This window comes from Lathamus discolor, chromosome Z (assembly GCF_037157495.1).
Source record: "Lathamus discolor isolate bLatDis1 chromosome Z, bLatDis1.hap1, whole genome shotgun sequence".
In the NCBI taxonomy this organism is placed as follows: domain Eukaryota; kingdom Metazoa; phylum Chordata; class Aves; order Psittaciformes; family Psittacidae; genus Lathamus; species Lathamus discolor.
In genome coordinates, this window is record NC_088909.1 from 71,704,430 (window position 1) to 71,730,799 (window position 26,370).

At 41.2% G+C, this 26,370-nt stretch overlaps 1 protein-coding gene across 4 annotated transcripts; it reads right to left on the reverse strand.

Annotated features, from left to right (window-relative positions):
• Positions 1-7,979: 7,979 nt before the first annotated feature.
• On the reverse strand, positions 7,980-20,843 carry GCNT1 (glucosaminyl (N-acetyl) transferase 1). Of its 4 annotated transcripts, none has more exons than XM_065661356.1 (4): positions 20,693-20,843; positions 16,704-16,799; positions 10,757-10,890; positions 7,980-10,351 (listed from the first exon to the last, which is right to left on the reverse strand). In XM_065661356.1, the coding sequence occupies exon 4, from the start codon at positions 10,220-10,222 to the stop codon at positions 8,942-8,944; it is 1,281 nt and encodes a 426-aa protein (XP_065517428.1). In that variant the 5' UTR covers positions 10,223-10,351; positions 10,757-10,890; positions 16,704-16,799; positions 20,693-20,843; the 3' UTR covers positions 7,980-8,941. The 4 variants fall into 4 exon arrangements, with proteins under 4 accessions (XP_065517428.1, XP_065517429.1, XP_065517431.1 ...); XM_065661357.1 differs by lacking the exon at positions 20,693-20,843 and adding an exon at positions 17,370-17,391; XM_065661359.1 differs by lacking the exon at positions 16,704-16,799 and having other exon boundaries at positions 10,764-10,890.
• Between the last annotated feature and the right edge of the window lie 5,527 nt (positions 20,844-26,370).

The window sequence follows — 26,370 nt, forward strand, 5'->3', positions numbered from 1 at the left end:
GCTGTCTGGTAGTAATAAACCTAAAAACTCAATTTATTTTACTTTCAGGCCTAAAGAACAGCCTACACAGACTAGATGATAATGTGTTAAGTAGTGGGTACTACATGGCTTCCTGCTATGATTTAGTCAAGGTTGTGGATGTATTGTGAGAAAACACTAGGACGTGACTGCATACAGGGGCAAGAGATGTGTCTCATTGTTTGAGATGACTGCTGTGTGATGCTTGCTTTCTTTCAACTTTCAAATGGAAATGAGCTTCCTGATCTGCACTATTGTGTTTGTGGAGTTATCTCAGAGGTTTTTGTTTAGTAAAAGTCAGTGTGAATGGCTTTGCTTCAGAATAGTATTTTCGTTATTCCTATTTAAATCAAGAATTAAATAATAAAAAAAAGGATAAAGGCATTATTATGATGACTTAATTTTCCACAAGAAGAGATTTTCCCAAATAGTTGTTCTATTTTTGGTAAGGTAGAAAATCAGCTTTCCAGGGAGGAAAAGGCCTAGGAGTCTCAGTGAAAGGGTTTTATTTCCATTCACTGTTGAATCTTTTGGCACTGCCTGATATCATTAGTACTGAATGCATATGTACTACCTTGCAGGTGGAGAAGAGTATGCCAGTTGTTGTTGGAGAATAAAGGTTTAGCTTTATTATGCTTTAGTTTTATTACTAGGTGCTGGTTTTAGCTCTTTAGAATGATATTAATTTAGGCTTCTGGTTTTGCCTTGGGAGGTTCTGGTTTGTGCCCATCCCAGTAAGAGAAGTGCTCAGACCCTGTAAGGTATCACAGTGCTAGATATATTATTGTGTCAGACCTAACACAGTAAAAAGAGAAAAGCATAGATAATTACATCCTTTAGGGTGCTGGGAGCCACAGGCATTGAACATGACTCCAATCCATGAGCAAGATGCCTTGCAGACCCCATTCATGGCAGTGAGAGAGAGCAAGTCACCCCTGCCAGTCATTGAAGCTGTTACAGGATTTCCTAGCAAGAAAGCAATTCTATTCATCGTTACTCCTGTCAAAAAAAAGGAAAGACTTTCTCTAGAGAACTTCTTGTTGCCCTGTTAAAGACAAGACTTTGTCAGCAGTGGTGAACGGGAGCTGCCCACAGGCTGCTCCAGCAGCATGCCAGGTTGGGGTGGAGGAAGGCGTGCGGCATGCCATGGCATTGCACAGCCTGAAGGCCACACTGGACACGCAGCACCTGCCTGGGGTAGCTGTAGTGTGGATCACTGGCTCCTAAATGTACAGTGGTCTCCTGGTCATTATCACTACAGCCTCTGCTGCCAGAAACAAGCAAAAATTCAAGTCATTTATAATACTAGAGTACAGTGCTGTTGGATGGGATGAATAGAGATGAACAGAGAGAATGAACAACTGTTTAAAATGTCCAAACTTCATTACAACAGTCTCTTCCGCCATTTCCTGCCACTTTACTATCATTACCCTTTGCACTTCTTGTTTCTCCCTTTCTGCTCTCCTTTCACCCACCTTTCTGTTTTGCTGGGTTTTCCCCTTTTCTTATTCCAATCTATTTTATCCCACATTATTTTCCTTTTCTATGTTTGTCAGTACAACAAAATATGTTCTTGACTCACTTGCTGTTTAGTGTATTGGCCTGTGATATAGATTCTTTGGAGAAGATGGTCTGTCTTCCTATTTGTTTACGGAATACTTGCCACAGTATGGCTTTTGGATAAAGTTACAATGAAATCAGTAACCCTGTGATATTTTGCTGCTTTTCATTTCCTCTGGACAAGTTAATATTTAACTCTAGTAACAACCATGCTGTGGCTAGTATTTTTTTCCTTTTATTTTTTCCTTCTTTTTTCCTCCCAGTATGTGTCCACTGCCAGGACTCCAGGAAAAGTTGATGGATCCGTGCCATTTTCTTTTCTATACTACTACATTTCCAAGGTTTACATGGGCTTCTCTAGCCGCTTCACTTCTTCACATCTAATACTGAATGCTCTGTCCCTTCTTACCATTTCCCTCCTATGTGAGAAAAAGAAGTGCTTATGCTAAACAGAGCCTCATCATTTTATTCTAACCACCTTTTCTTAATGAAGGCAGAGAATGTTTTATCTGGTGATAGATGAGACATTTAAAAGGCAGAGTAGTAAGGGGTTTTTTTCTTCATCTGAGGTTCATTCACATAAGCATTTTGAGGTTGATAAACTTTCTTTCTGAAACTATGCAGGGTCCAGGCTACTGTAACTTGTATTGCTTTGCTGTATTTTCCTGACTTCATGTGCCTGGCATTTTTCAGATGTCAGGTCTTCAGACTTACCATCAGTTTCAGCCACCCTCCCCATCTGGTAGTGTGCATCTCATGTTGATTGATTGGTTTGTACCATAACCTTAGAGAAAGACACAAGAAACCTGACATCAGACAAACCGAGCAATACTTCTTCCTTTGGAGTTACAGAGTGTGAATAGTATGTAATATCTGCCTATTGGTGAAGATGTACACATTGGGCTGCATTTACAGACATCATCTAAAATGTTTTTCCAGAGGGATGCTGGAAGTGTGTGCCTGATTCTGGGCTTAAGTGCAAGGGTCTATAGAGAGAATGAATAAGCAGCACAGGGAATTAGCAGCTGCATGGGGTTGGGCAGGGCCGGGAAGGGAAGGGAAGGGAAGGGAAGGGAAGGGAAGGGAAGGGAAGGGAAGGGAAGGGAAGGGAAGGGAAGGGAAGGGAAGGGAAGGGAAGGGAAGGGAAGGGAAGGTTTCTCAGCGTAGCTAAAGCAGTATGTTTTCATGCAAACTTAAAGACCAATGTGCTGCAGCATGGGCCAAGTTGGGTGGAAGGAGGCATGTAGATTCACGTGTTTAGGTAAAGCATGAAAGATTAAAGAATATGATGGAAAGAAGATGCCTCTAGCTTCAGGTGCAGTAGGGCAGGAATGTAATTTTGGGCATTACTATTCAAGTTCCCACATTAGGTGCTTTCAGTTCTTTTTGAAAATTGGCCAAGGCTAGCAGCTTGAAATACAAATTGTATTAGTTGTTTACTGCAGTTTAGGCAATACCAAATATGGGAAAGAAAATTGGAGCCAGTGCTGTTAGTGTAAAATAAAACATTTCATGGTCACTTTTTGTTGCTGATATTTTTTCTTCCATTACCTTTGCCAATGAATGACACAGAGGACTCGGCAGAAAGTGAAATCATTTTAGTGGAATTATTTTTTGTACTTTTTTCCCAGCAATTAAAGCGAGTAGCACTTAACAAACATTAACCAAACACTGCCTTCTGCCAGAAAAAATTATACTACAATCCCAATGCCTATATATAAGAAACCATACTTCCATCGGTATATTCTGATGTACCAATTCTAAGCCCAGATTTTGCATGGGAATGTTTGACTACATATCAGGCATCAATTTCCCATCAAAGGCCTGCATAATGTCATTTCTCAGTCTGAACTACTCTAAGTACCTTCTCCTGTCCAAACAGATGACAAGCTATACAAACACACATGCATCTTTTTTACAGTAGTTTTTCAAGGTACCTTAGAAGTCCAGACATACAAACATTCCTAGGCAAGAGGGAGCTCATCTGAAAATACTAACATAAACCAGATTTGCTTTTCTACAGTTCATCATCATAGTTATCTTTACAACAGTCTTTAACTGGCCAAAAAGCTAAATATCTTCTTAGAGCAGCATGTAGGAGAAGATTGATCTGATTGTGCAGACTCCTTTTTGTGTCCAGAGAGGGACATGTATAAGGGCAGACTAATTTTCCTTCTGACTGCATTCCAAGAAAAAGTAGGAACCATCTCCTACCATCCCACTATTGTATCACACAAATGGATTAGTTTATGACTTCATTTGAGGATGTGATGACGTTTGCATTCTTTTTCTTGTCAAGCTCTACTATAGCTACAGAAGCCAGAGAAATTGAAAAGAATACTGTCAGATCTTACAAGAACCCAACCATGTGTAAGGCTCCAAGGGCAAAGCTCAGTTTTAGAGCCACAGAAATTAAATCATAGAATCATAGAATGGTTTAGGTTGAAAGGGACCTTGAAGATCATCATTTCCAACTCCCTGCCATGGGCAGGAATACCTTTTACTAGACCAGGTTGCTCCAAGCCCAGCCCCCCCTGGCCTTGAACACTGCCAAGGATGTGGCAGCCACAGCTTCTCTGGGCAACTGCCCTGGTTTCAGCTGTAACAGGTTTTCTGTTTTGGTTTTGGGGTTTTTGGTTTTGTTTGTTTGTTTGTTTTGTTTTGGGTTGTTTTTTTGTTTTTGTTTGTTTTTTTTTCCTAGTAGCTGGTGCAGTGCTGTGTTTTGGCTTTAGTCTGAGAACAATGCTGGTGACACACTGATGTTTTAGTTGTTGCTCCGCAGGGCTTACCCTGGGCAAGGACTTTTCAGTCTCAAGCTTTTCTAGTGAGGAGGGGCGCAAGAAATCAGGAGGAAGCAGAGACAGGACACCTGACGCAAACTAGCCAAAGGGGTATTGCATACCACAGCATGTCATGCCCAGTATATAAACTGAGGGGAGTCACCCAGAAGGCCCAGATTGATGCTCAGGTCAGGCTGGGTATCAGCTGGCAAGTGGTTAGCAATTGCATTGTGTATCACTTCTGTTTATTGTTTTTTTTTTCCTTTCCCTTTTTAGTTTTATGTTCTCTCCCCTTGTTATTTCCCTTATCGTTATTACTATTATTAGTAGTAGGAGTATCTTGTACTTTAGTTATTAAACTGTTCTTACCTCAACGCGTGGGATTTACCTTATTTCAACTCTTTTCCCCATCCCACCCAAAGAGGGGGGAATGAGGAGAGTAAGCAAACAGCAGCATTGTACTGAGTTACCAGATGGGTAACTCAATAGCAACCTGTTTCAGCGGCTCACCATGCTCATAGTGAAGATTTTTTTCCTAATATCTAATCTAAATCTCCAGTCTTTCAGTTTAAAACTATTCCAAATTGTCCTATCACTACAGGCCATTGTAAGACGTCCCTCTCCAGATTTCTTGTAGCCCTCTTTAGGTATTGGAAGACTTTTATAAAGTCTCCTTTGAGCCTTCCCTTCTCCAGGCTGAACAAGCCCAACTCTCATGAGGACACTGAGCAAAATAGTTCTGTCTGAAGATGTTATAACATATGGCAAAGCAAATATGGGTGAACATAATGCAAATGCAAATCATCTGTGTGAGGTTAGTGACTGACGCACAAGAGGGAAAAATAAAATAAAAGAAGAAACAAACCCCTAAATTGTTATTTGTACGCAAAAAGTAAAAAACTGGCTGATTTCAATTATAAAATAGAAAAGTTTAGGATAACGTATGAGGAAAACAACTTGATAAGTTGGGTTTGTGTAGATTCCTAAAAACTGTGTAACTTGGTTTGGAATAAAGACCATAAATAGCCTAAAGGGTATTGCATTTTAACATCTGCTGTCTAAGGCACCCAGAAGGCTCCTTGCCTGTTTAAAGTAGGTTAGTTTTAAGTTACCACACTGTAGTCTAGGGCATTAAAAGCACAACTAAGGAAACTGATCTACTGGAAAGAAGAGAACTCAAAAACTATGGAAACTGGTCTACTAGATTATTGAAATTTCAAGCTGAGGATGAATGGTATTGCCAACTGGAATTGGGAAGCCATTTTGCATAATGCAATTTCCTGTTTTAATTGACTTAAGAAGTGCCCACTATAATATTAGCTCTTTGATATACTGACAAAAAAAAAAAAAAAAAAGCCAACAAAGATTTTCAACAGTAGAAGAAGCTATAAATTAAACCAGTGAAATATTGCAGCAGAATTTGAATGAAATCACAGGTATTTTTTTTAATGACTGCCACAGCCAGTGAGAGCTAGCAATAATAGTGAATCTGGAAGAAAGCGTTATCAGCACGTACAAGTATGTTGGAGCAGATGGCCTCTTCTTTCATTTTTGTCTTCTAATGCATTCATATTATAACTCAGGCCAATTTTTAATTGTCAAGCCACTTGGAAATGCACCAAGTAATGATGATCTGGTTGGCAACCTTAATTATATCTCCAGTGTTCATCTTCAAGGTTTCTTGTCATATTCTGTTGTGCTAGATAGGAAGCAGTGAGAGAATAAACTATTCAGCTAAACACATGCTTCCTGTCAAATCAAACCTAAGGCAGGAAGGAGGTGAAAGCACAAGTGTTAGGTTTCTGGGATCAAATCAGCCTTTGAACCTAAAGGCTTTCAGCCTTTCAGTGACATGGTACAGGATTCTTGGTTACCACAATTATTATCAGTAAAACAAGCAAATTGTTATTGTATTAGGGCCACTCAGAATGCTGATGCAGAAGTAGGGACTGAACTATAGAAGTGTATCCAATGCACTGAGCTCTTGAAAAATTCTGCTATGGAAAATTAAAAAGACAAGCTGGGGGATTTTGACCAGCATACATGTTACTTTAGCAATGGTTTCACAGGCTACTCTTTCCTTCCCAGCAATGGTGAACTGAACTGAGAAACTGAACCAGTTTTGAAATAAAGGATTAAAAAAAAAAAAGGTTATTCAGTAGGCAGAATGCAAACCAGTTTCCTTCCTGCCTACCCAAAGGATGATAAGGTCACAGTGCAAGTGCTGGTGTAAGCTGGGTGCATGCAGCAGGAAGTGGAAAAAGCTGGTTCTCTGAGTGCCCTGAGCAGCACTGTAGCTGAACCCACCATCCTGGCTCTGATTTTAACTGCTCTATCCTTTGTCCAGCTTCAAAGTTCAATCCTCATGAAGGTCTGTGTGCTGTCTTCTGCTCTGAGAGGGAACCTGAAGGTGATCAGAGTAAACCTGCAGTTTTCCTGTATTAGAGAACCACCATATTCAGACTTAATGGTTGAAGGGTTGATGTAGCTGAAACCAAGCCATTAGGCCTTAGTTGAAATAACTTTGCTTTTTAGCATGACTATGACTTAACACCTAAATGTGACTGCTAGCTCAGCAGGGGGCCCGGCCTGTCTGTGGGTGGGGAACTGCCCTTCTGCTTGCTTAGCAAGGGAGCCCTTTGATGGTGGGAACCTGCTCTTCTGGTGAGGTATGGTAAGCAATGCACTAGAATTCAGACCTGTAGACAGCTTGCATCTGCTTCTGTAAATTGCTTCTAAGGAGGGACATCCCTACTGGTAAGATAACAATTTGAAATAGTAATTTCCAAGTACTATATGAAGTGAAGTTACATCTTGCTGCATCTTGTGCAAAGGTGGTAGCACATAACTGTCTGTAAGAGCATTTTTGTAGAAAAGCCAAAGGGTGCGTAAGACAGGGTATTCCCCACCACCGCCTCAACTTACAAGCTTTAATTGCCTGTTTATACATCATGTGAGAGTCCCTGAAGACTCCCTAAACAACTTTCAGGTGGTTTTGGAAGTGGGAGTTATCAAGAAAAGGCCCCATTTAATCTTAAATTGCTTGCCTTCCTAGCTTATTTGAATGATCAACAGTAAGCAGTTCATTATGGTTGTGTCTAAATATTGGAGCACACCTTAGGAGAAATTTCATTACAAACTACCTTTGTAAGAAACACATGCTGCCATCACAGCAAGAAACAAAAAATTTTATCTATTTTTGCATTTGCTAGTACCTGTAGTGAATTCCAGTCACCTCAGAAGAGAGAGCTGGCAGTAACTATGCATGACAAACCTGAATTGACATCAAAAGAAATAATACTGTCCCTTAACAGCGTTCCTATTCTCCCAGCACCATGCTTCTGTGGTACACTGCAGCAGCTAAACTAAGCAGGGACCTAACCTGTAACACAACTCATCCAGATTTCCTCCTTTCCATTCCACCAAAAGAAGCAAATAAAAGTCAGCTGCATCAGCTAAACCTAAAGAAACACAGACACATGAATGAATGAACATATGAAAGAAAGACAGGACTTGTCTCAGTTGGAGCTTCAAGTTGTGTATGGCAAAACATTTCAGGTCTTCATCATTAGGATTTTGGTGGTGCCTCTAGAAGAACTTTAATTATAGGAAGACACAATATCATTAAGAAAAATAACTTTATTTTTGCATACTCACTGTTTAAAGAGCCTGGAATACAAGTTGAGCTCGACAGAAGAAGAAACCAGCAGTTCCACCAGTGACACTTAAGCCACTATTGAAGTTCTTTAAAGTTTTTGAGAAACTTGAGTCATTTTGGATCCAAAAGCAAGATTCCTGATACAGTGAAAAGTGTAAAATTCCAAGTCTAACACTCATCAGGCACAAAACTTCAGTTTCCCTGAGAAGACGTAATTACAAACTAGTGTATAAAATTTATATCACATTATTGTGGGGTTTAAGAGTACAAAGGCAAGATTTGACTACAAAAATTTAAACACAAGTCCTTAATACTCCATGCTGAAGTTGAAATATTCAGGAGGATTAAGAATTACATATTACAGAATGACAGCAATCAGATTTAAATTAAATGAAGACAGCTGGCTTTGGTATATTCCCTTTTATATATATTTCAGATTACTTATAGTGTTATTTTCCTGAGATCTTTCAGCACTCACTACGAAGCCTGTGCAGTCCAGCTGCTTTTTCCCCCTTTTATTCCTGCCTCTTCATCTTTCCCTGTCAACTAGCATTATATTCATGGGAAAAAAAAAACCTGACAAATAATCATGAGCAACATGCATTTTCCAAGCCTTGAAACAAATAGTTGAGCCAAAGGAATCCCATTAACTACATCTTTTAGATAATAAATATTCCAAAAATTGCTATCTTTTATTTTATACCTGAAGTTCTAAACATCAGTGTGCAACACAAGTCATCCCCATCTTGATGTCTTTTGTCCCTCTTGTCTATGAACAAGTCAGGGAGGGTGTCATCACCACCATATTGACATAGTGAGAACCATTATACCCATGATCAGCATCACTACTGTTGGCATTACATGTTAAAAGTACATAGCTGTACACTATTCGTACCTATGTTTTGTCATAGGAGCATGCAGTATTTCAGTTCTTTTGCAGATACAAAGCTTTGTGTCGCAAATACTCTTCCAAACATTTCACTGCAAAAGGGTCAACATCAGTGTCAAACTTATTAGCAAAGAAGTGGTGGTTTCGTAACATCCAGTTTAGGTCTCCTACCCCAAAAACACAGACAGAGCGAACATGAACTCCACTGCATGGTGGGTAGGGTGCACCTTTGGACACATCCCCTTCAAAGTACTGCCACTTGACAAACCGGGCCAGTGCATTCATGTCAGAAACATCGTATTTGTCACTAGAAGAAAATGCACCTGGGACTTCAGGGATTCTCTGAATTGTTGCCCACAGGTACTCATCTGGGCTGTAAGTGTCTTTTGCCCATTCAATGAACTTAAGTATTTTGCTGCTTTCTAATACATATTCAACATATCTTCTGCTAACCACAAAATAGGCACTACCAGAAAAAATTGGAGTACTGAGAGGTGGTAGTTTTTTGTCTATGCCTGTGTTCTTTATTTTACCATCAATAATCTCATGGTGTTTTTTCCACCTTACTTCTTTATAAACAGGCATTTTTTCTGTTTCCAAGCTGTTTTCACCTTTAAGGGCTTTTAATTTCTCTACTATTTCCTGGTTGGTCTTTATTGGAAAGTCCATGCCACAGAGATTTATTAGGTATTTCCAGTTTGAACTTCTTCTGTAGAGGTCTTTCATGCAGTTAATGTCTGCCTGCACTCTGCTCCATGAAGCATATACAACACTCTCTAACTGACTAGAAATAAAGACATTATCAAAACATGAGACTATTCCCCTCACAGCAGCAAAAAAAGATTCTGGAGACTTTTTGTCAACATGAATGCAGTAAAAATTCTGAGGGGCATAGATTGACCTTAGAAGTCTGTCAAGCATCTCAATTTTGTGATAAACCACTATTGAGTAAGCTATTGGAAATTCTGCTTCTTCATTGCTGAGAGGTTCCATAATGTATTTCCTAGTCTTGGTGAAGGAGGCACAGTCTGCTGTCATGTTAATATAATCATTTGTTGTTACTCTGGGGCGCTTCTTAAATGACACTGACAACATCTCAAGCTTTACCTTTTGAATTTCTTCTAGATCCCCCTCTATAATCTTCGTGCAGTTAACATTGCCAACAGGATCTTCTTGTGTCAGCTCAAGATGTCTCTGATTTAAGAAGTCTTGTTTCTGGTTAACTTTCAAAACTGAAATAATTACTACAATTAGAGTTAAACCCAAGAAAAGCCTGAAGCGTAAGTTGTGGAAAAACCGTAATTTCCTCTTCAGCATTTCAAATACTAGGTAGATTTGTAGGGCTAAAAAAACCACCTTCCACTCTGCTCATGTCAGCTTTAACAACTTCAGAAAAAATAGTTTCTGTTTCTCAGGAATTTGGTGAGTTGTTGGAAGAAAAAAATCCTAAAATAAAATTAAATATGACTGTCATTCAAGGACAAAAAGGTTTCTTTAGAAAGTTACTGATTAATATTACATTGTTATTTAGAGACAGTAAGAAGGTGAATACATCAGCCAAAAATATTCTATTGAAAATTAGAAATGAATGAATAAAGTTAGTTTATTTTTGTAGAAAAAGATTGGAAGAGGCAGATAGTTTCCATGAGACACTACTAAGTGTAGTAGTAAGACTACAAAAAGAAGTTCAGTAAGAAAACAGAGCTGATTCAGCTGCATCTGGCAAAATCAAAGCCAGTAAATCAGATATATTAATGAGAAGCAATAATTTGGTGCTAATTCATGCTTCAGAGTTTGGCAAGAATGTTTTATCCTCACTTCAACATTGACTTGTATTTCATTATAACTTACCACTCACTTCTTGGATGCTAGTCATGTGTTATCTTCTCACTAGGAAAGCAGACCCTGAAGCCTTTCAAGATTTGTGTGTGAGATAGTGTCTTCAACATTCTTCAGATGAGCTTAGAAATACCGTCAGGACAGAGCTGATGAGAAGAGGAGAAAGAAATTAGTATAGCATAGCTCCTCAACTTTCGGAGTCATGAGAATACCTGTGACTGAATTGCTGAAGTACCTTTTTAAGGTCAAAGGCAATACTTACGGCCTATCTCTAAAGCTGATTTGTGCTGTCACTGCAAATGCATGTACTAAGAGCACAACAGTGTTGTCTTACTATTGTTTAAACACACTTGCTTTTTACGATTCAGCAATTGCTTTTATGTGGAAATATGTCAGGCTGGGTTACAACAAGATTTATAACCTGCCAGTCTTATTTTCACCTTTATTTCACAGGAGCTACATAACTTTTGTTTGTTAACCCTCTTTCTCCTTAAGCACCTTTTTTTCTGCTCCAGTACTCTGTGAGAGGAACACTACACTATAAAGCAAGCAGCTACAGCTGTAGCAGTTGAGAAAACTGCAGTCAAGAACTGGATTATAGAACTAGGTGTCTTTTTTTTGTAAGAACTACCCCAGGCAGGTAAACTGATCAAGAACAGGGTATGCTTAAACAACTTACATTGCCACTCAAATGCCATTTGTACTTACATTGCCTAATAATTCAGTGCACATCTACATTCCAAACCAACCTCCTATTGCAAAAGCCCATACAGTTTACAGAGAATGTCTTCCAAACTTTTAACCTTAAAGGTAAAAGGTTTATGAAATATTGAAGTACTTGAGAGATCTGCAGCTCCCCTCACTTTTACTACTTTGAAGAAAAAAATAGTGCCTCTGGGTCACTTTCTGAACAGCTCTAAGTGTAACTGCTACTCCCCAAAAAACTGGTAAGAAAATTTGCTTAAGTGTACACTGTGTCAGCATTTTTCTTCCTCCTACTCAACCCTCCCCTCCCCTTTTCTTGAAGCTACTCCAGTATCACTTTAAGCTTTCAGTTCTCAGACTGTGGCTTTTAGTCTGCTACTTGCAAATATCAGAACAGGTGCACATAAGAAATTAACTCCTGGCATTAAATACTACCAAGTTTTTTGGTAGTAATGCTGCCACTGGTATGTGCTATGTGTTGGGTCCCCTGCTATGCCCATAGCACTGCAAACTGATGGGGGAATTGATCCCTGTTTAGTAGATGGGAGGAAGATGAAGATCACTGCACGGAAGTCTAGCAGAGCAGTAATGATCAGCAGTATTTTAAGGAAGTATTATAAGCAAACATTTTGTCATTCAAGCCACAACCTATTTATGGCTAACAGCATTTTTTTGTGACTAACAGCATTATAGAAATATCTTATTTACTATAAAGTGTACTTTGTTGTCAGAATTACACCTGTAATTGTTGTATCCTGCATTTCCAATTTATCTTAGGGAGGTGGACATTTGTTCCAAGTCTGTTTTAGGTGTCAAACTGGAAGAACTAAAATTTTGACCCTTAAGGTAAGTGTGCATTTACAGCTGAAAGCATAGAGAGGCACCTTTGAAGTATTGGGTCTCACACTAGGAATTTGAGTTTAAAAAAAACAACAACAACAACGACAAAAAACGACAACAAAAACCCAACCAAACCTTAAATAGGGGAAATTCCACAATTACCACTTGTTGTTTGCAATGCAGCATCAAACACAAAGATATAATTTAAAGCAAGTTTTAATATGCTTTATAACTTATCAGACACTTGCTTACTTGATGTCCTGTTAGTTTTGACTAGTAGATCAGATCCAATAAAAATAAAATCCATCACATGTGAAATTAGCAAAGGAAGGATGCTAGCTTTGTCATAGTCTCCCTAATGTCTATCAGGTATATATTTCCGTAGGATGCAGTCTGTGATACTGGTTACCCTTAAATTAGTTTTCTGCTTACCAACTTAGAAATTAAGACTTCTCTAGGACTCAAAATGTGTTTCAAACGCACTTTTATTTATGAAGCTTTACCTTTTCTTGAGGATGAGAATTAGCACTGTTATTTTATCCTCCCATTTTCAGTTTCTACAGGATCACTAGCTCCGTTAGCGTTGTGGAGTTCTCACTTGAGAAGGATTGCCACCGCCTTCCTGCGCTTTCCAATGCAGGGAGATAGAGCCTTAAATGAAAGCTACCATTGCAGTCTTCACCTTCTACAACTTGTGAAGAATAAAGCTTGCTAAAGAGCCTTCCTGCCTCTGTTTTAGAATAAAACTTAATTGAAGGTAGGATAAAAAAAATCTCTTTCAGAAAACCTTGTACACACAGCTGGGTGCAATTCCTATATTGTTTTGAGCTCAGAATAATCAAACCCTGCATTTCCATTGTACCAAAAAGAGATCTGCAAACATTTGTATCTTAAACATGGCTCTTAGCTTTAGGTGGACGTTTTTGCCCACCGTCAAATTTGTATCACCAACACACTGCTTCCTTTGAACAGTATTAACAATAAGTAGCGATTTGTTTATGCTTTCAATTTCTTTTCTAAAGAAGTCCTAAAACTTGATCATATCCCATTCTTTGCAAAAGTTGACCTTTACAGGATAAGGAAAGATTTGGTACATTTTATCTAATAATATACCTGGGTTTTGTTTCATAAAGTTTTATGAGCCTAGAATACTCATTAACTAAGCTTCAGACTGCATTCAGTAAAGCTTTTAACATCTTTTTCTCAAGCTCTTCTTAGCTTTACTGTGCACACTAGAGAATGCACTATCAGAAACAGTACTTTACACTGTGGGAGAGCAGGAGGGAGGTTTGCGCAGCCACAAATAAAAGACTATGCTGCAGCCTTGGTCTTGCTCTCAACTGAAGTTCAGTTTCAGAAGTTAAGTGCTTGACTCACTTCCTTCCTTTACTTCCTTCTACTCATGTCAGAACTTGTATTTCTAACAGAGTAATCATTAAAATGGGAAACTTACAGCAGTTGCTAGTATTTGAAGGGGTTAGTACACAAGTTGAGTTAGCTGCCCATTTTATTCTTTCCTGCCAAAATCATTCTTCACTCCTGTATGGTATGACTAAACACAAAACCAATATAACTTCAACTTGATTTCTACCGGAGACTAGTGTTCTCTATTTAAACAGACCTTATGGAAAGAAGGATTGCTATACCTAGTTTAAATCTCCATTTCTGGCATCTCTTCTGTGTCAGAGGGCAAATCACCCAGGTCATCTGCGTCTGTGAAATAGGTACTTCCAAACTGCCAGGTAACATATGTCTACATAAAAGTCACATTCTGATTTAACTTTTATATTAACCGTAAAGACGCTACTGTAAGACATATCGATTTCATTAACAATGTCTACCTTGTTAGTGCATAAATTTGTGTTATCTCTACATACTGAGTTATTAATCTGACCCATGGTACTAACTGAACAAGTCAGCTTGGTACTTATGGTTACTTATGCCAAAGGTACTTATGGTTACTTATGTCAATGGGTACTTATGCCAAAGGAGCTGAAAGGGGAATAACCTTCATCAAAGAAAGGTTGTGGCCATGGACAAGAGGGAGCACCCTCAGAGCCCAGCTCAGCATGTGACTGAGTTTAGATAGGTTTGGCTTCACCCATCCTTAAAAACAAACAGAAAATCCTAGAAGAAACCCAAGTCTTCAGAGGAAAAAACAAATCAAACAATTTACAAGATTATACCACAGCTCAGAGAGGCCAAAGTTCATATGGAGGTTTTACACAGACAGGCTGGACTGGTGCTGCACCATGTAATAGCTGTGCTATATCCACATGTCGGGGCTGGTCCTGAGGAAGAGGATGTTTGTGAGGGTGTAGAGCCCTGCTACACCAGCCCTGACAAAGGGCAAGTGCCTCAGCCCAGCAGCACAGAAACCAGCTTCTGGCTGCTGGCACAGCAGACCTCTTTGGCTGCAGTTTCATGGCGTGACTGGTCGGATGTTGGGGCAGGAGGGATTCAGCTGTAGATCCAACCAAACGGCCTCTGGGGAGCTCTCTGCAGTCAACTCTCATGGCTGCTGGCAGGGCCCTAAGGGCACTACTAGGCCTTGACAGGTCCAACCAAGGGGTGCTCAAGGGAGCTCAAGCACCTCTTGTACAAAGACAGGCTGAAAAAGTTGGGGTTGTTCAGCCCGAAGAGAAGCTGCATGGAGACCTCATGGCAGCCTTCCGACATCTGAAGGGGGCCTATAAGGATGCTGGGGAGGATGCTTCATTAGGGACTGTGGTGATAGAACAAGGGGTAATGGATTAAAACTTAAAGTTCAGGTTAGATCTAAGGAAGAAGTTCTTTACTGTGAGAGTGGTGAGGTGCTGGCACAGGCTGCCCAAAGAAGTGGTAAATGCTCCCTCCCTGGCAGTGTTCAAGGCCAGGTTGGACAGAGCCTTGCATGGCATGGTTTAGTGTGAAGCATCCCTGCCCATGGCAGGGGGGTTGGAACTGGACGATCTTAAGGTCCTTTCAAACCCTAACTATTCTATAAATCTAACCAGCCCCTCCAAGCTCCCTGGTGGCCCCACTTCAGCCTCCTGGTGCTGTCAGCCCCTGTGTCAGTGATACCACAGCCTGGCCATTGGCCCTGACAAGGTGGGCCCAAACCCCAGCCCAGCTTTGCCTGTCCACACCCCCAGAAAGGTGCTGCCCCACTGCAGACCTGGCTGCCAGTCCCTGCCCTGAGAGACAGGGTCGTGGGGAGCTGCCATGGGGAGCCCTCTGCCCTACAGCACCCTGGAAACCTCTACGCTCCACAACAGATCCCAGCAAACCTGTGATCTGGGTTTTATGCTCTTGTTTGGACTGATAGAGCTGAGAGTGAGAGATGTGTCTTTTCCTACATGAGGTTCAAAGCAATGGCAGCCTCTGATCAGTGTTTCACTAGGGTTGCACCACTCTTTGGGGATATTCATTTTGTCCGAGTTACAGTGTCAGCATTGGGAAAACAGGGTTCTCAGGCACCGTACAGCCTCCCTTGTGTCAACTTGTGTTAAACACACTGCTGCCTTCCACCTTGTCTGAAGCCGTTTAGAGACCAGAATGAAAACGCTAAACGAAGTAGATATTTTTTGTATTTAAGCAATTACCATACTTTTTTAGACTACATATATATTTTCCCTGCAAAAAGCAGTTAGGGCTTGCTGCAAAATGGTACACAGACCCACCTCATGACAGGATGAAAATCATTAGGGGCTGATGGCACAGGAAGAAAAAATAAATATAAACAAAACCACACGTATCTTAATTTTGACACTTCAGTCTTTTCGCACATCAGTGTGAAAACTGTTAAGGCAAGATGTTGAACACCAATTCAGCATCCAAAAAGAAGCACTGTAGCCTCCTAGATACACCATGGGGAAGTATCAGCACCCAAAGTTCAGAAGGGGATAGGTAGAGAGTAAGTACTCTGAGGTACTTCTGAAGCCTGTAAATCTTGTGAAACACAGAAAAGAGCTTAGTTAGCATAGAAGATGTCAGGATGTCAAAACCAATTATAATAAGAGCAGGGAAGTTCTTGATAAGTCTTGCAGGCTTAGCAAGTTCTGGTATCACAAGTCTCAGCATTGTGGGCTGCTGAACTAACATGCACCCAGCTCCTTCCTTTAATTTTTCCTATTATTCCGCTTCTTCTAACAAACACCAAAGGAAATAGATGGTGAGGTTTGCTCTTTTGTAGCTGCTTTGGTGACTTTTGGCATACAGCTGTTGCAGAGAGGACCCAGCAGCATGAACATTAGACAGGCCTCTATTGCATGTCCAGAGATACATTAACTTTTAATCAAAGCTTTATGACAGGAAAACTTCCTGGCAGCTGTACTAATAGTCCACATCCATTCACATCAACCTGATACTTCTGTTTTTACAGAAATGTATTGAAGCAAAGCCAAACAGAAAACATAATGCAGAGTACACCCACCTCTGAAGTGGTAGCTGGGATGGGCCAAGAGACAAGTAATCATTTTGATGGGTTGGGAGCTAGAGTCAGAACTGACTGATTTTTCCCTTTTCTTGCCTTGAAAGGAGAGAAGATAAAAGAAAAGTTCATCTGCCCTGAGAATAGTAAATGAGCAGGTGTTTACCAGATCCTTGCTGTTCTTTTTCCCCCATTCACAAATTCCACCCGAGATCCAAAACACTTCAGCACTTCAGAAGGTGAACCTCCACTGAAGGTGGATTTGCCAGAAAGTCCTTGAATTTACCAGGCATATCATCTACGCTTCACAGCTTACATCTCCTACAAGCAGTTGTTGCAATTAATGTGCTTCCACTCAGGTTCAGTTATGTAGAACATTCGTTCTGATGAGGAAGTGGTTTTTAAAGCCGTAAGCAGCTTGCATAAACACAAACATACATAAGCACAAAGACAGACTGACAGACACAGAGATCTGCCAGACACAGAACAGAGTCACATTTACTCAGCATTTCCATGATATCAAGCAGTATGATCTTGAAATCAGATAGCCTGTAACTGAATGAAAGTAGTCATGTTTGTTCCGTTAAATGGTCTTCAGTCCTACTGAAAAGAAGAAATGGCCCATAAACTGACTATTTAGGTTACCATTAGACTGCATGGAACTAAAACCTTGATTCTGAAATTCATGTAGAGCCAGCAGCAGGGTTCCATATGCATGCATGTCTGCCCACTGACAACTCTCTGTAAAAGCAGGGCTTTCTCTTCAGAGCTGCTTAAAAAAAGACAAACAAAAACCAAACAACCAGCCAAAAAAATTACCAACAACATAAATCCACAAAAAACCCTACTTCATTTTTATAGAAAGAAATGACCCATTTCTAGTCCCTTGTTTGCTTAGAAGGCAGGCTTTAGAGAAAGCTCCACAAACCACTCATACTGCTACACCTACCACTACATAGAGATTAAATAGTGACAGTAGGTAGAACGAGATAGCCGTTTTTCAGGGGGGATGGGAGGAAAGTGGGAAAATAAATTCAAAACCCTGGGTTATTTGGAGATCTTCTGTTCAAATGTCAGGAATCTGACATTCTAAACCTTTTCTCTTTTTTTAAAAAAAGTAAAACCCACATGAACATACACTCAGTGTGTAAAACAGCACTAAAAATATTTCAAATTTGGCAGCCTTTCTAGAACTCTCTTGTACTACTGTATCAATAAATCTTCCTCACAACAAAGCTCAAAGCCTGATTCTCATTTCTGTTCATGTCCATCCTTACAGGTCCCATAGGCAGAGCTACAGGAACAAGAAATTTCACTAAGGAAAAAAACATTGTGGCAAAATCATTCTGTGACCAGTTCTTACCTTGAGAAATCTGTGACTCTTAATACAGACAAAAAGATACGTTTTACCTCAAGGTAACTTCACACTGAAAGTACAAATCCCAAAATAAAGAAAAACAAACAAGCAAAAAAAAAAAAAAAACCAAACAAAAACCCAAATAAACAAAAACAAACCACCAAACAAACAAAAAACCACAAAATTATAAATGTTGTCTAATTTAACATCCAGTACAACTGCCTGGTGTTCATCAAGATGATTTGTACCCATTGGCTACTTCAAAGTCAAATGCATATATATGTGTGTGTATGTATATATAAAAACATTAAAGTAGGAACTATAATTTTGCCAAGAACAGAGCAGTTGCTGCAATCCTTGCACCCACCTATAGAATTTTTCTAATTGCTGACTAGTGAGAATGTTGAATTTCAGAATGGGACACACTGGCAGACTGTTACAGGAAAGGTATTATCTATTAAAGCAAAAATATATCCCATGGGGAAAGGTAGAGGCTGTCAAACTGTTGAGTACTTGGATCCCTCTTTAAGTACAGTATTTAAAATATTATTCTGCAGAGACTTTCTTTAGCCCTGGGTAGAAGCTAGTATTTTAAAGCCATGCCTACAGTTACAGTCCATCAGTGAGCTAAAGCCCAAGTAGTATCAGCAGCAATAATCTCTGAAAAGAATAGATGTCTCTTAAAGTTATTGTAATACTAACAAGGATCAGCATCATGCTTAGGTGCACAGGTTTAACTCTGTTGTGCAAGTCAATAATATACTTCCTTCTTTTAAGCTTAAGAGGTACTATACTATTTTCTCATGTGTTTTTCTCTGTTCACTCCACGTGAGAGGAGTTCAGCTGACTTGCAAGACAACAGCACATAAAATACAGCTCAAAAATGAAAGGTTTTTTGTTTAAGGAGCAGATATTACCTGGAAAGTAGGTTCCACTGCAATATGCACAGAAAGATAGACACATCCCACCACCATCCGTACTATAGTTTATAGTACTGTATATATCATCAGCAATGATTAACTTTCCACCGTCAACTGGATTACGTTGGAATCCAAATGATAACCAGGAGGAAATTATTAAAAAAACCAAAATTAGATTTTTTCATAAGACTAGCAGTGGGTTTTTCACTGTGGTGACAAATCTGGAGAGCAGGATTTTACTCACTAAATCACCATATTCTCAGCATGGCAGACAATAAATCTTCAGCTTGTATGTTCCCTACTGCATTTTGTTTAAGTTAGAAAAAGAGAAAAAAGACTTAACAAACGTATTTTTCATTTGTTTTGAGTCAACTTTTGGCTCTTCTGGCCTCAGGAAAGTACTACCCAAGACAATTCAGATTCATAGGAAAGAGATGATCCTGACATGTATGTTTACTATAGATAGAGAAAAAAACACACTGAGGAAAAAAATGAAAGCAGTATCTTCTTTCATATTACACCTACATTCAAAAGCAATGTATCACTGTAACTGAGCTCCATTTTGAGCTACAAATACTGCTTTATTTTTCACAAGAATTTTAAAGTTGAATCCAGTAGACTGAAATGCTAGACTTGTCCCTTCTTCTCTTACTACCATTTCTGTCACTCTTGCCAGCTCTGTGGTTGCTCACCTCATATTCCATTAAAAAAAGAAGTTTAAAACTGCAGACTCCAAAACAGCAATTCCCTCCTGCTGCCACTCCTCCTCTTTCCCACAAAGAAATCTACTTTTCTGAGCAATACTGAAAGGAGGCAATGTGCCAGGGCATAACTGAGTCTCCTGTCAGGCTTCTGAGTCCTCCCACCCAACTTAGGTCACAGAAATCTATTCATAACCTTATAAACAGCTTTGCTCTCCTGGAAAAAAAAAAAAAAGGTAAAGAAAATAAAAGTATTTTTCTTCAGGGTTTTCCCAGTTTTATCATCGTTAGCAGAGCGGGAAAAACTTTAAAAAGAGGGCACATCCCAGGTTGCAGTACCTCAAGAGCATCAGGTGTCCCTGGAACCCTTCGCTTGCTAACACACTTCACACCAACCAAGCACCCTCGAGGCCAACAGCCTGCCCAGGCCTCCCCTGCTCCACTGCTGCGGGAAAAGGCAAAGGGACGAAGGGAAGAAAGCAGAAGGGGGGTGGGGGTGGGGGGTGGGTGAAAGAAAGAAAGGAGAGAAACGGGAAAAGGAAAGGAAAGAAAGGGATGAGATAGTAAAGAAAAGAAAAGAAAGGTGAGAAGTAAAAAAGTAAGGCGAGGAGAGGGAAAATTAAAAAAAAAAAAAAAAAAAAAAGGAAAGAGAAAAAAGGGAAACGGAGAAGAGGGGAAAGAAATGGAAAAGAAAGAGGAGGGAGGTAAAAGGGGAGACGGGGAACGGGGTAGAGGGAAGACGGGGAATAAACAGAGAAAGAGGGAAGGAAACGTAGAAGGGGAAAGGAAGAAAGAAGGAAAGGAGAGAAAGAGCTGAAGGAAGTGAAGCGGAGCCGAAAGATGCGGAGAGGCTCAGCAGCTGCGCCCCCACAGCCCTCCCGTGCAGCACCTGCCCGGCCACCTCGCCGCTCTCGAAGGAGCGCTCCGCAGGGTACGGAGCTCTTTCGCCGGGAGCAGCGATGCCCACAGCCTGGCCCGAGCCCTCACCGCTCCCGGCCTTTCCGCAGCACGCACCTGCTGGGCCGCGCCCGCTCTCTGGCTGCTCGAGGTGTCCTGCTGCGCTGTGCCTTGCCGTCTGCCGGGGGCACGCAGGGCGCCCAGGCGGAGCGGAGCGGCGGATCCCCGTGCTCTAACAGACTGGCGCTGAGCTCCCGGCCCGGCTCCCCCCTCCTCCCGCACCGCCCACCAGCCCCGCCTAGCCCGCCCCTGCCTCGCCTCGGGCGCCTCTCCCCCGGCGGCGGTGCGCGACTGCCACCGCCCTCTTTGGCGGCTGCTGTCGTTTAAACTTTAAGAAAAATGATTATCACTTTCTTAAGGCTTCCACGGTTTTGCCGGTGATGGTGAAAACCTCATAGGAAAGAGCGCGGGCAGCTCCTCGGCTGCTCATGGCAACAAAAAGCTTTCTCACGGCTCCCCAGGTCGTCCCGTCCCGGAAGAGGCAGCAGCATCCTCAAGGCATGGTCCAAATTACCGACGAGCCCACCGTGCGGTGTGCCTCCCCCGGGGCCGGCGGGAGTGGAGAACGGGCTCGGTTTGGTGGTGGCAGCCGCGCGTTTGTGAGCGGGCACCCGGCGGGCCAGGACCTCCCGCAGACGGTGGTTTGCAACCTCCCCCGGCACTGCCGGGCAGCCAGAAACTCGGCTTCTGCAGACAGATGTGTTTGAAATGGGTCAGTGGGTGCGAAAACTGAGAGGCGGTAGAGCGGAGTGGGGAGGGAGCAGACCAGGCTGCGAATCCGGGTAAGAAACTCGGAGCTGTGCACAGAAAAGCGTGTCCAGGCAGAGTCTGAGGAAGACCTGAATTTGTCCCATCAAATGTCTGCTCCACGGTAAACATACTCGGTAGGGTTTGGAGAGCTGTGAAACGTGAAGGTGGAGCTCAGGGGCATGCAGGTTCTTAATATGTCATCAGAGTACTTAAAAATAAGTCAGAGATTCCAAGGAAACTGGAAGTTCAAAGAAAGCATCTTCCTCATTAAAAACACCGAAGTGCTGCAGCCCGCAGCAGCTTCAACAAGAGCTCACAGCATAAATTCCTCAAGAATCCCTGCAAATCAACGTTATCTAGAGTGCACTACGATTTGGCAGATCAAGGCATGCCTGAAGGACCCTGCAGTCCTTCCCTCATTCCAGTTGTGAGCTCCCACTAGAGTTTTATGCATCTGCACAGTAAAGCTGGATCAAGGGGCTGAAAGCTAAGAAGAAAATGAGAAGATCTGGTTTCAAGGCTGTTACTGGGTGACACTGTCAAGAGAAGGGAGAACTGCCTCTGCATGTCAGCACTTGGATCAAACAGGTTAGTTTGGGAATGGACTGCGAGACCTCAAACCCGTATTGTCATTTTATCAAGAAGGTTTTCATTGTAGATGGACCGTATCAGTAGGCAGAGAAGTAGCTTGTCACTACATGCTAATAGGTGGGGAGAAAAGAGAGGTCTTTCTAGTGTGTATGTTATTCATAGCGCTGAACCATAGCATGGAGCACTGTTCTAAAAAGGCGTTTCCTCTGTAAACCCTGTAGAGGTTGGTAACATAAGTTTCCAACAGGAGTGAGAAATTTGGGAATGGGGAGAAAGATTTCCCATTTGTTTTTCTCAGTTTCAGCCAATGACTGTGTTGTATTGGTCTTGCATGTAAATTAGAACAGTAAGTCACAGGTAGCATGGATTTAAGTGTTTGTTGTCTTGCTAAACCGCCTGCAAGGCATCACAGGATTGACATTGCAGTATGAGAAGTAGTAACAGTAGAGCTGAACAGCAAGCGCTCTTAAAAGAGTTGGGTAAGCTGCAGGAACAGATGTTTTCTTTCACTGTTTTTCATTCCCCCCTGCCTTAATTACTTACACAGTTACGGATGCAAAGCAGTGTGTTGAATCAAAACAAGCAAAGCACCAGAGTTGTGATGTGTATCGCTGCAGTAACAGAAAGTATGCTCATTACTGAAAGTAGTAGGGTAGGTAGCTGAAGTTCATACAACTGTTTTTCTCTATCTCTTGAACAGGTAGAAAGCTAAGTTCTTTGTAGATTGATGAGAGAGGTCGTGATCTTTGGCTAACCATGCTGGCAAAGACACATTGTTTGTTTTTGCAGCTTTGTGACATTTCAAGGACTGTGTCTGAGTTATGGTTCCTGTCATGGATTTTTGTCAACTGATCCTGAAAGAAAATGGATTAAATGGGTTTGCACCTGGGTTTTGCTCTTCTAACCTTGAGGATATGAAGACACCAGGGTCCACAGGCTGCCCTTCCTGCTATGTGATACACTAGTGAGAGATATGACTGTATGGCAACTCTGAAAGTAAAGTAAAAAAGAAAAAAGAGATGTCAAGAATTTTGGAAGTACTAATACAGGAATTAAATAAATGGAAGAAGTGGAACTTGGAGATAAAATACAGACAGAAGTGAACAAAAAGCAAGCCACAGATATGAGAAATTAAAATTGCATAATTGATTTTGTTGTAAATCTTGACTGGTTTGCATGAAATCGATACATGAATATTTGATAGTTGTGGTAAGACCAACAGTGAGAACAAGGTATAGAGAAAACATAACTGAGAAAGTTTCAAGAACAGTTTTCTGTTCATAGCTAAACATACATAGTTATGGTGCAGGAGAACTAAATTACATTTACAGCTTAAATACATTCTCACTAGGAGGACATCTGTCTCATAGGTATGCTTGCTCTAAATTGATACTAGTATCTCTTTTGTCATTTGACAACTGCCTCCAGGCTTTTAGGCTATTTCTGGGAGAACATAAAGAATATAAACATTATGAAAGACCTTCATACTTTCATGCTCTGCCAAAAATTTAAGCTTCAAAGAAGTTTTTAAACCTAATGCTTACTGATCATTCTTCTATATCTTCTCAGTTTTACTGGTTTAAGGCAGTAAAAGTTTCCTTTTTATGAAAAGCCAGATAGTGATTTAGCATATTGTAATGTTAATAGCTTCTCTGCTAAACTTTTCTAAAGATCACTTGTCTGGTTTTTTTGTGTCTAATAAGTGTAACCCCAATATTTGTTTCTTAAGATAGTTCAGATCTAACATTGGGAAGATGCTACATGCTAATACCTAACCTGAGGTAAACAAAGGATCCTAATCAGACTTTGAATTCTGCTAGCGCTTGAAGTTTTCTTAATATGGAGGCTGTGCCTTTTCTACATTATCCTTCTCCAAGGAAAGAGTTGCTACAATACAGAAATTTGTAGTGTCTTTTCTGTAAACACCTCTAGTAATGTTTCCCTTTGTTGTAAAATTCATGAAACTCAGTGTTCTTGCCCAGATTCCCCCTTGCTTGCTTTCTGCCTGAGTAGGAAAAAAATAATTCTAGCCTTCAATTTGTAGATGAACTCTTGAAAGCTGAGCCTTGGCATAAATCAGAGGGGGAGTGTCAGAAATGCAAACACTGTGTGTGGAAAGAAAAACAGGCCTGAAGAAGATGACCACAGCTTCAAAAACCACTTTAGTGCAAAATGTTGTCTGACAGAAGGAAGACATCTCACTCTAAGAAAATACATCTGAAGCACACTATAGCATATTTCTCTTTGGAACAAAGTATCTTCTGATATGGGTGAGTATTCATTTGTGGAGATGAACATGGCTTATGCCCGAAGTTAATAAAAGAGGGTCATATTTTCTTCCTCAGGATATGTGTAGTGAACACTAGAAGTACTCTTTCATTGTACCAGTTTTGTGTTTACACAAAATTGTTGTGGTTTTTGCAAGGCAAATTCTTCAGATAAGTTTAAAATAAGTTTAATATGAATAAACTGTGTCAGTACTGCATGATCTATACCACCTGCAACAAACTTCCTTCGAGATGCTGGCAGTTAGTTCTAATTACAGAATCAAAAATAAGAGTGGAGCAGATTGCAGGCGTGAGTTGCCAAAATTAGCTGTAAAATGTACACTGGGAAATTAAGAAACTCTCGTGCCACTGTGATGGGTTTGACTTTGGCTTGCTGCCAGATGCCTACCCAGAGCTCTCTTACTCTGCCTCCTCAACAGGTCACAGGGAGAAGACAAGATGGAAAAGCTCATGGGTCTGAATAAAGACAGAGAGATTGCTTACCGATTGCCATCATGGTCAAAACAGACTCAACTGCTGATTACAAATAGAGTTGAATGGTGAGAAACAAGGATAAAACTAAAACTAGTTTCCCCCTAAACCTTCTGACTTCTTCCCAGGGTCAATTTCATTCCCTAATTTCTGACTCTTTTACCTCTTTGCCCATGAGTGGTGCAGGCGGATGAGGACTGAGGGTTGTGTTCAGTCCATAACAGGTCCTCCCTGCCATTCCATCCTGTTTTCACCTGGAGCACTTTCTCCTCCTCTTTCTTCACTGACCTTGCTGTTTCTGCAGGGCTGCTTCTCCTATGTTTTTCTCACTCCTCTCTCTCACAGGTGCCATGAATCATACTTTATCATTTCTTAAATATGTTATCTAAGAGATGCCACTAGTGTCACTGATGAGCTCAGCTTTTGCCAGCATTGGGTTCATCCTGGAGTCATCTGGAAGCAGCTGTATCCAGCATGAGGCATCCCCTGTCCTCTTCTTGCAGAGGCAGGTGTGTGTGTCACCTCCCCACTTCTCCTCTGCCCTCAACCATAAGAAGAATCAGTCAGGTTCCTCCTAAGACACTAACAAATTAGACAAACTTCAATCTTCAAAATTTTCCAAATTTTTTCTATGAAAAGTATCAATTGTCTTAGACAGCCCCCTCTTCCAAAGTAAAAATAAAGCAATACCATTATTATGTATATAAATATAAACACATGTATACCTGCAAACATAGATGAGTATGTATACACAAGGAATTCTGGACTAATGTTTGGGTTGGTTTCATTTCTCCTCTACATTTCTGAAACATTTCATGAATTTCAGAGGCTTGTCTCACAGTTGCTTTAAGTGCAGGCTTCTGGCAGGATTGCAGGCTCTGTAAGTGCAATGCTCTGCTCAAGCCCTTCCTTTGACTTTCCATCATCTGTTGACTGTTTCATAGCCCAGCTTTTCCACTTGTTTCATTTCTCCTTCCTGCCTTTGTTGAACATAGTCTGTTGTTACAGCTGTGTGGTAGGTTGACCCCGGCTGGACGCCAAGTGCCCACCAAAGCTGCCCTCCTCAACTGGACAGGGGAGAGAAAAAAGTAACAAAAGCTAAGGTCAGGGAGAGATCAATCACTAATTGCCATCACAGGCAAAACAGACCGACTCAGGGAAATTAGTTTAATTTATTACCAGTCAAATCAGAGTGGGCTAATGAGAAATAAAACCTTCTCCCAACCCACCCCTTCTTCCCAGGCTCTACTTTACTCCCAATTTTCTCTGCCTCTTCTCCCCAGCAGGTCAAGGGGACAGGGAAAAGGGGTTGCGGTCAGTCCATCATGTTTCTGCTGTTCCTTCCTCCTCAGGGGGAACTCCTTACACTCTTCCCCTGCTCCAGCCTGGGTCCCTCATCGGGTCACAAGTCCTGCCAGCAAACCTGCTCCAGTGTGGGCTCCTCCCCCTGTGGGTCCACAGGTCTTTCCAGGAGTCTGCTCCAGCAGTCCATGGGGTCACAGCATCCTTAAGGAATCTTCCTGTTCCAGTGTGAGGTCCTCCATGGGCTGCAGGTGAATGTCTGCCCCATGGACCTCCAAGGGTTGCAGGGGCATCTGCCTCACCATGGGCTTCACCACAGGTTTAACCATGGAT

Bases quoted from the DNA above. Each gene is read 5' to 3' on its own strand.
- GCNT1 (XM_065661359.1), bottom strand. From the start codon at position 10,222: ATGCTGAAGAGGAAATTACGGTTTTTCCACAACTTACGCTTCAGGCTT.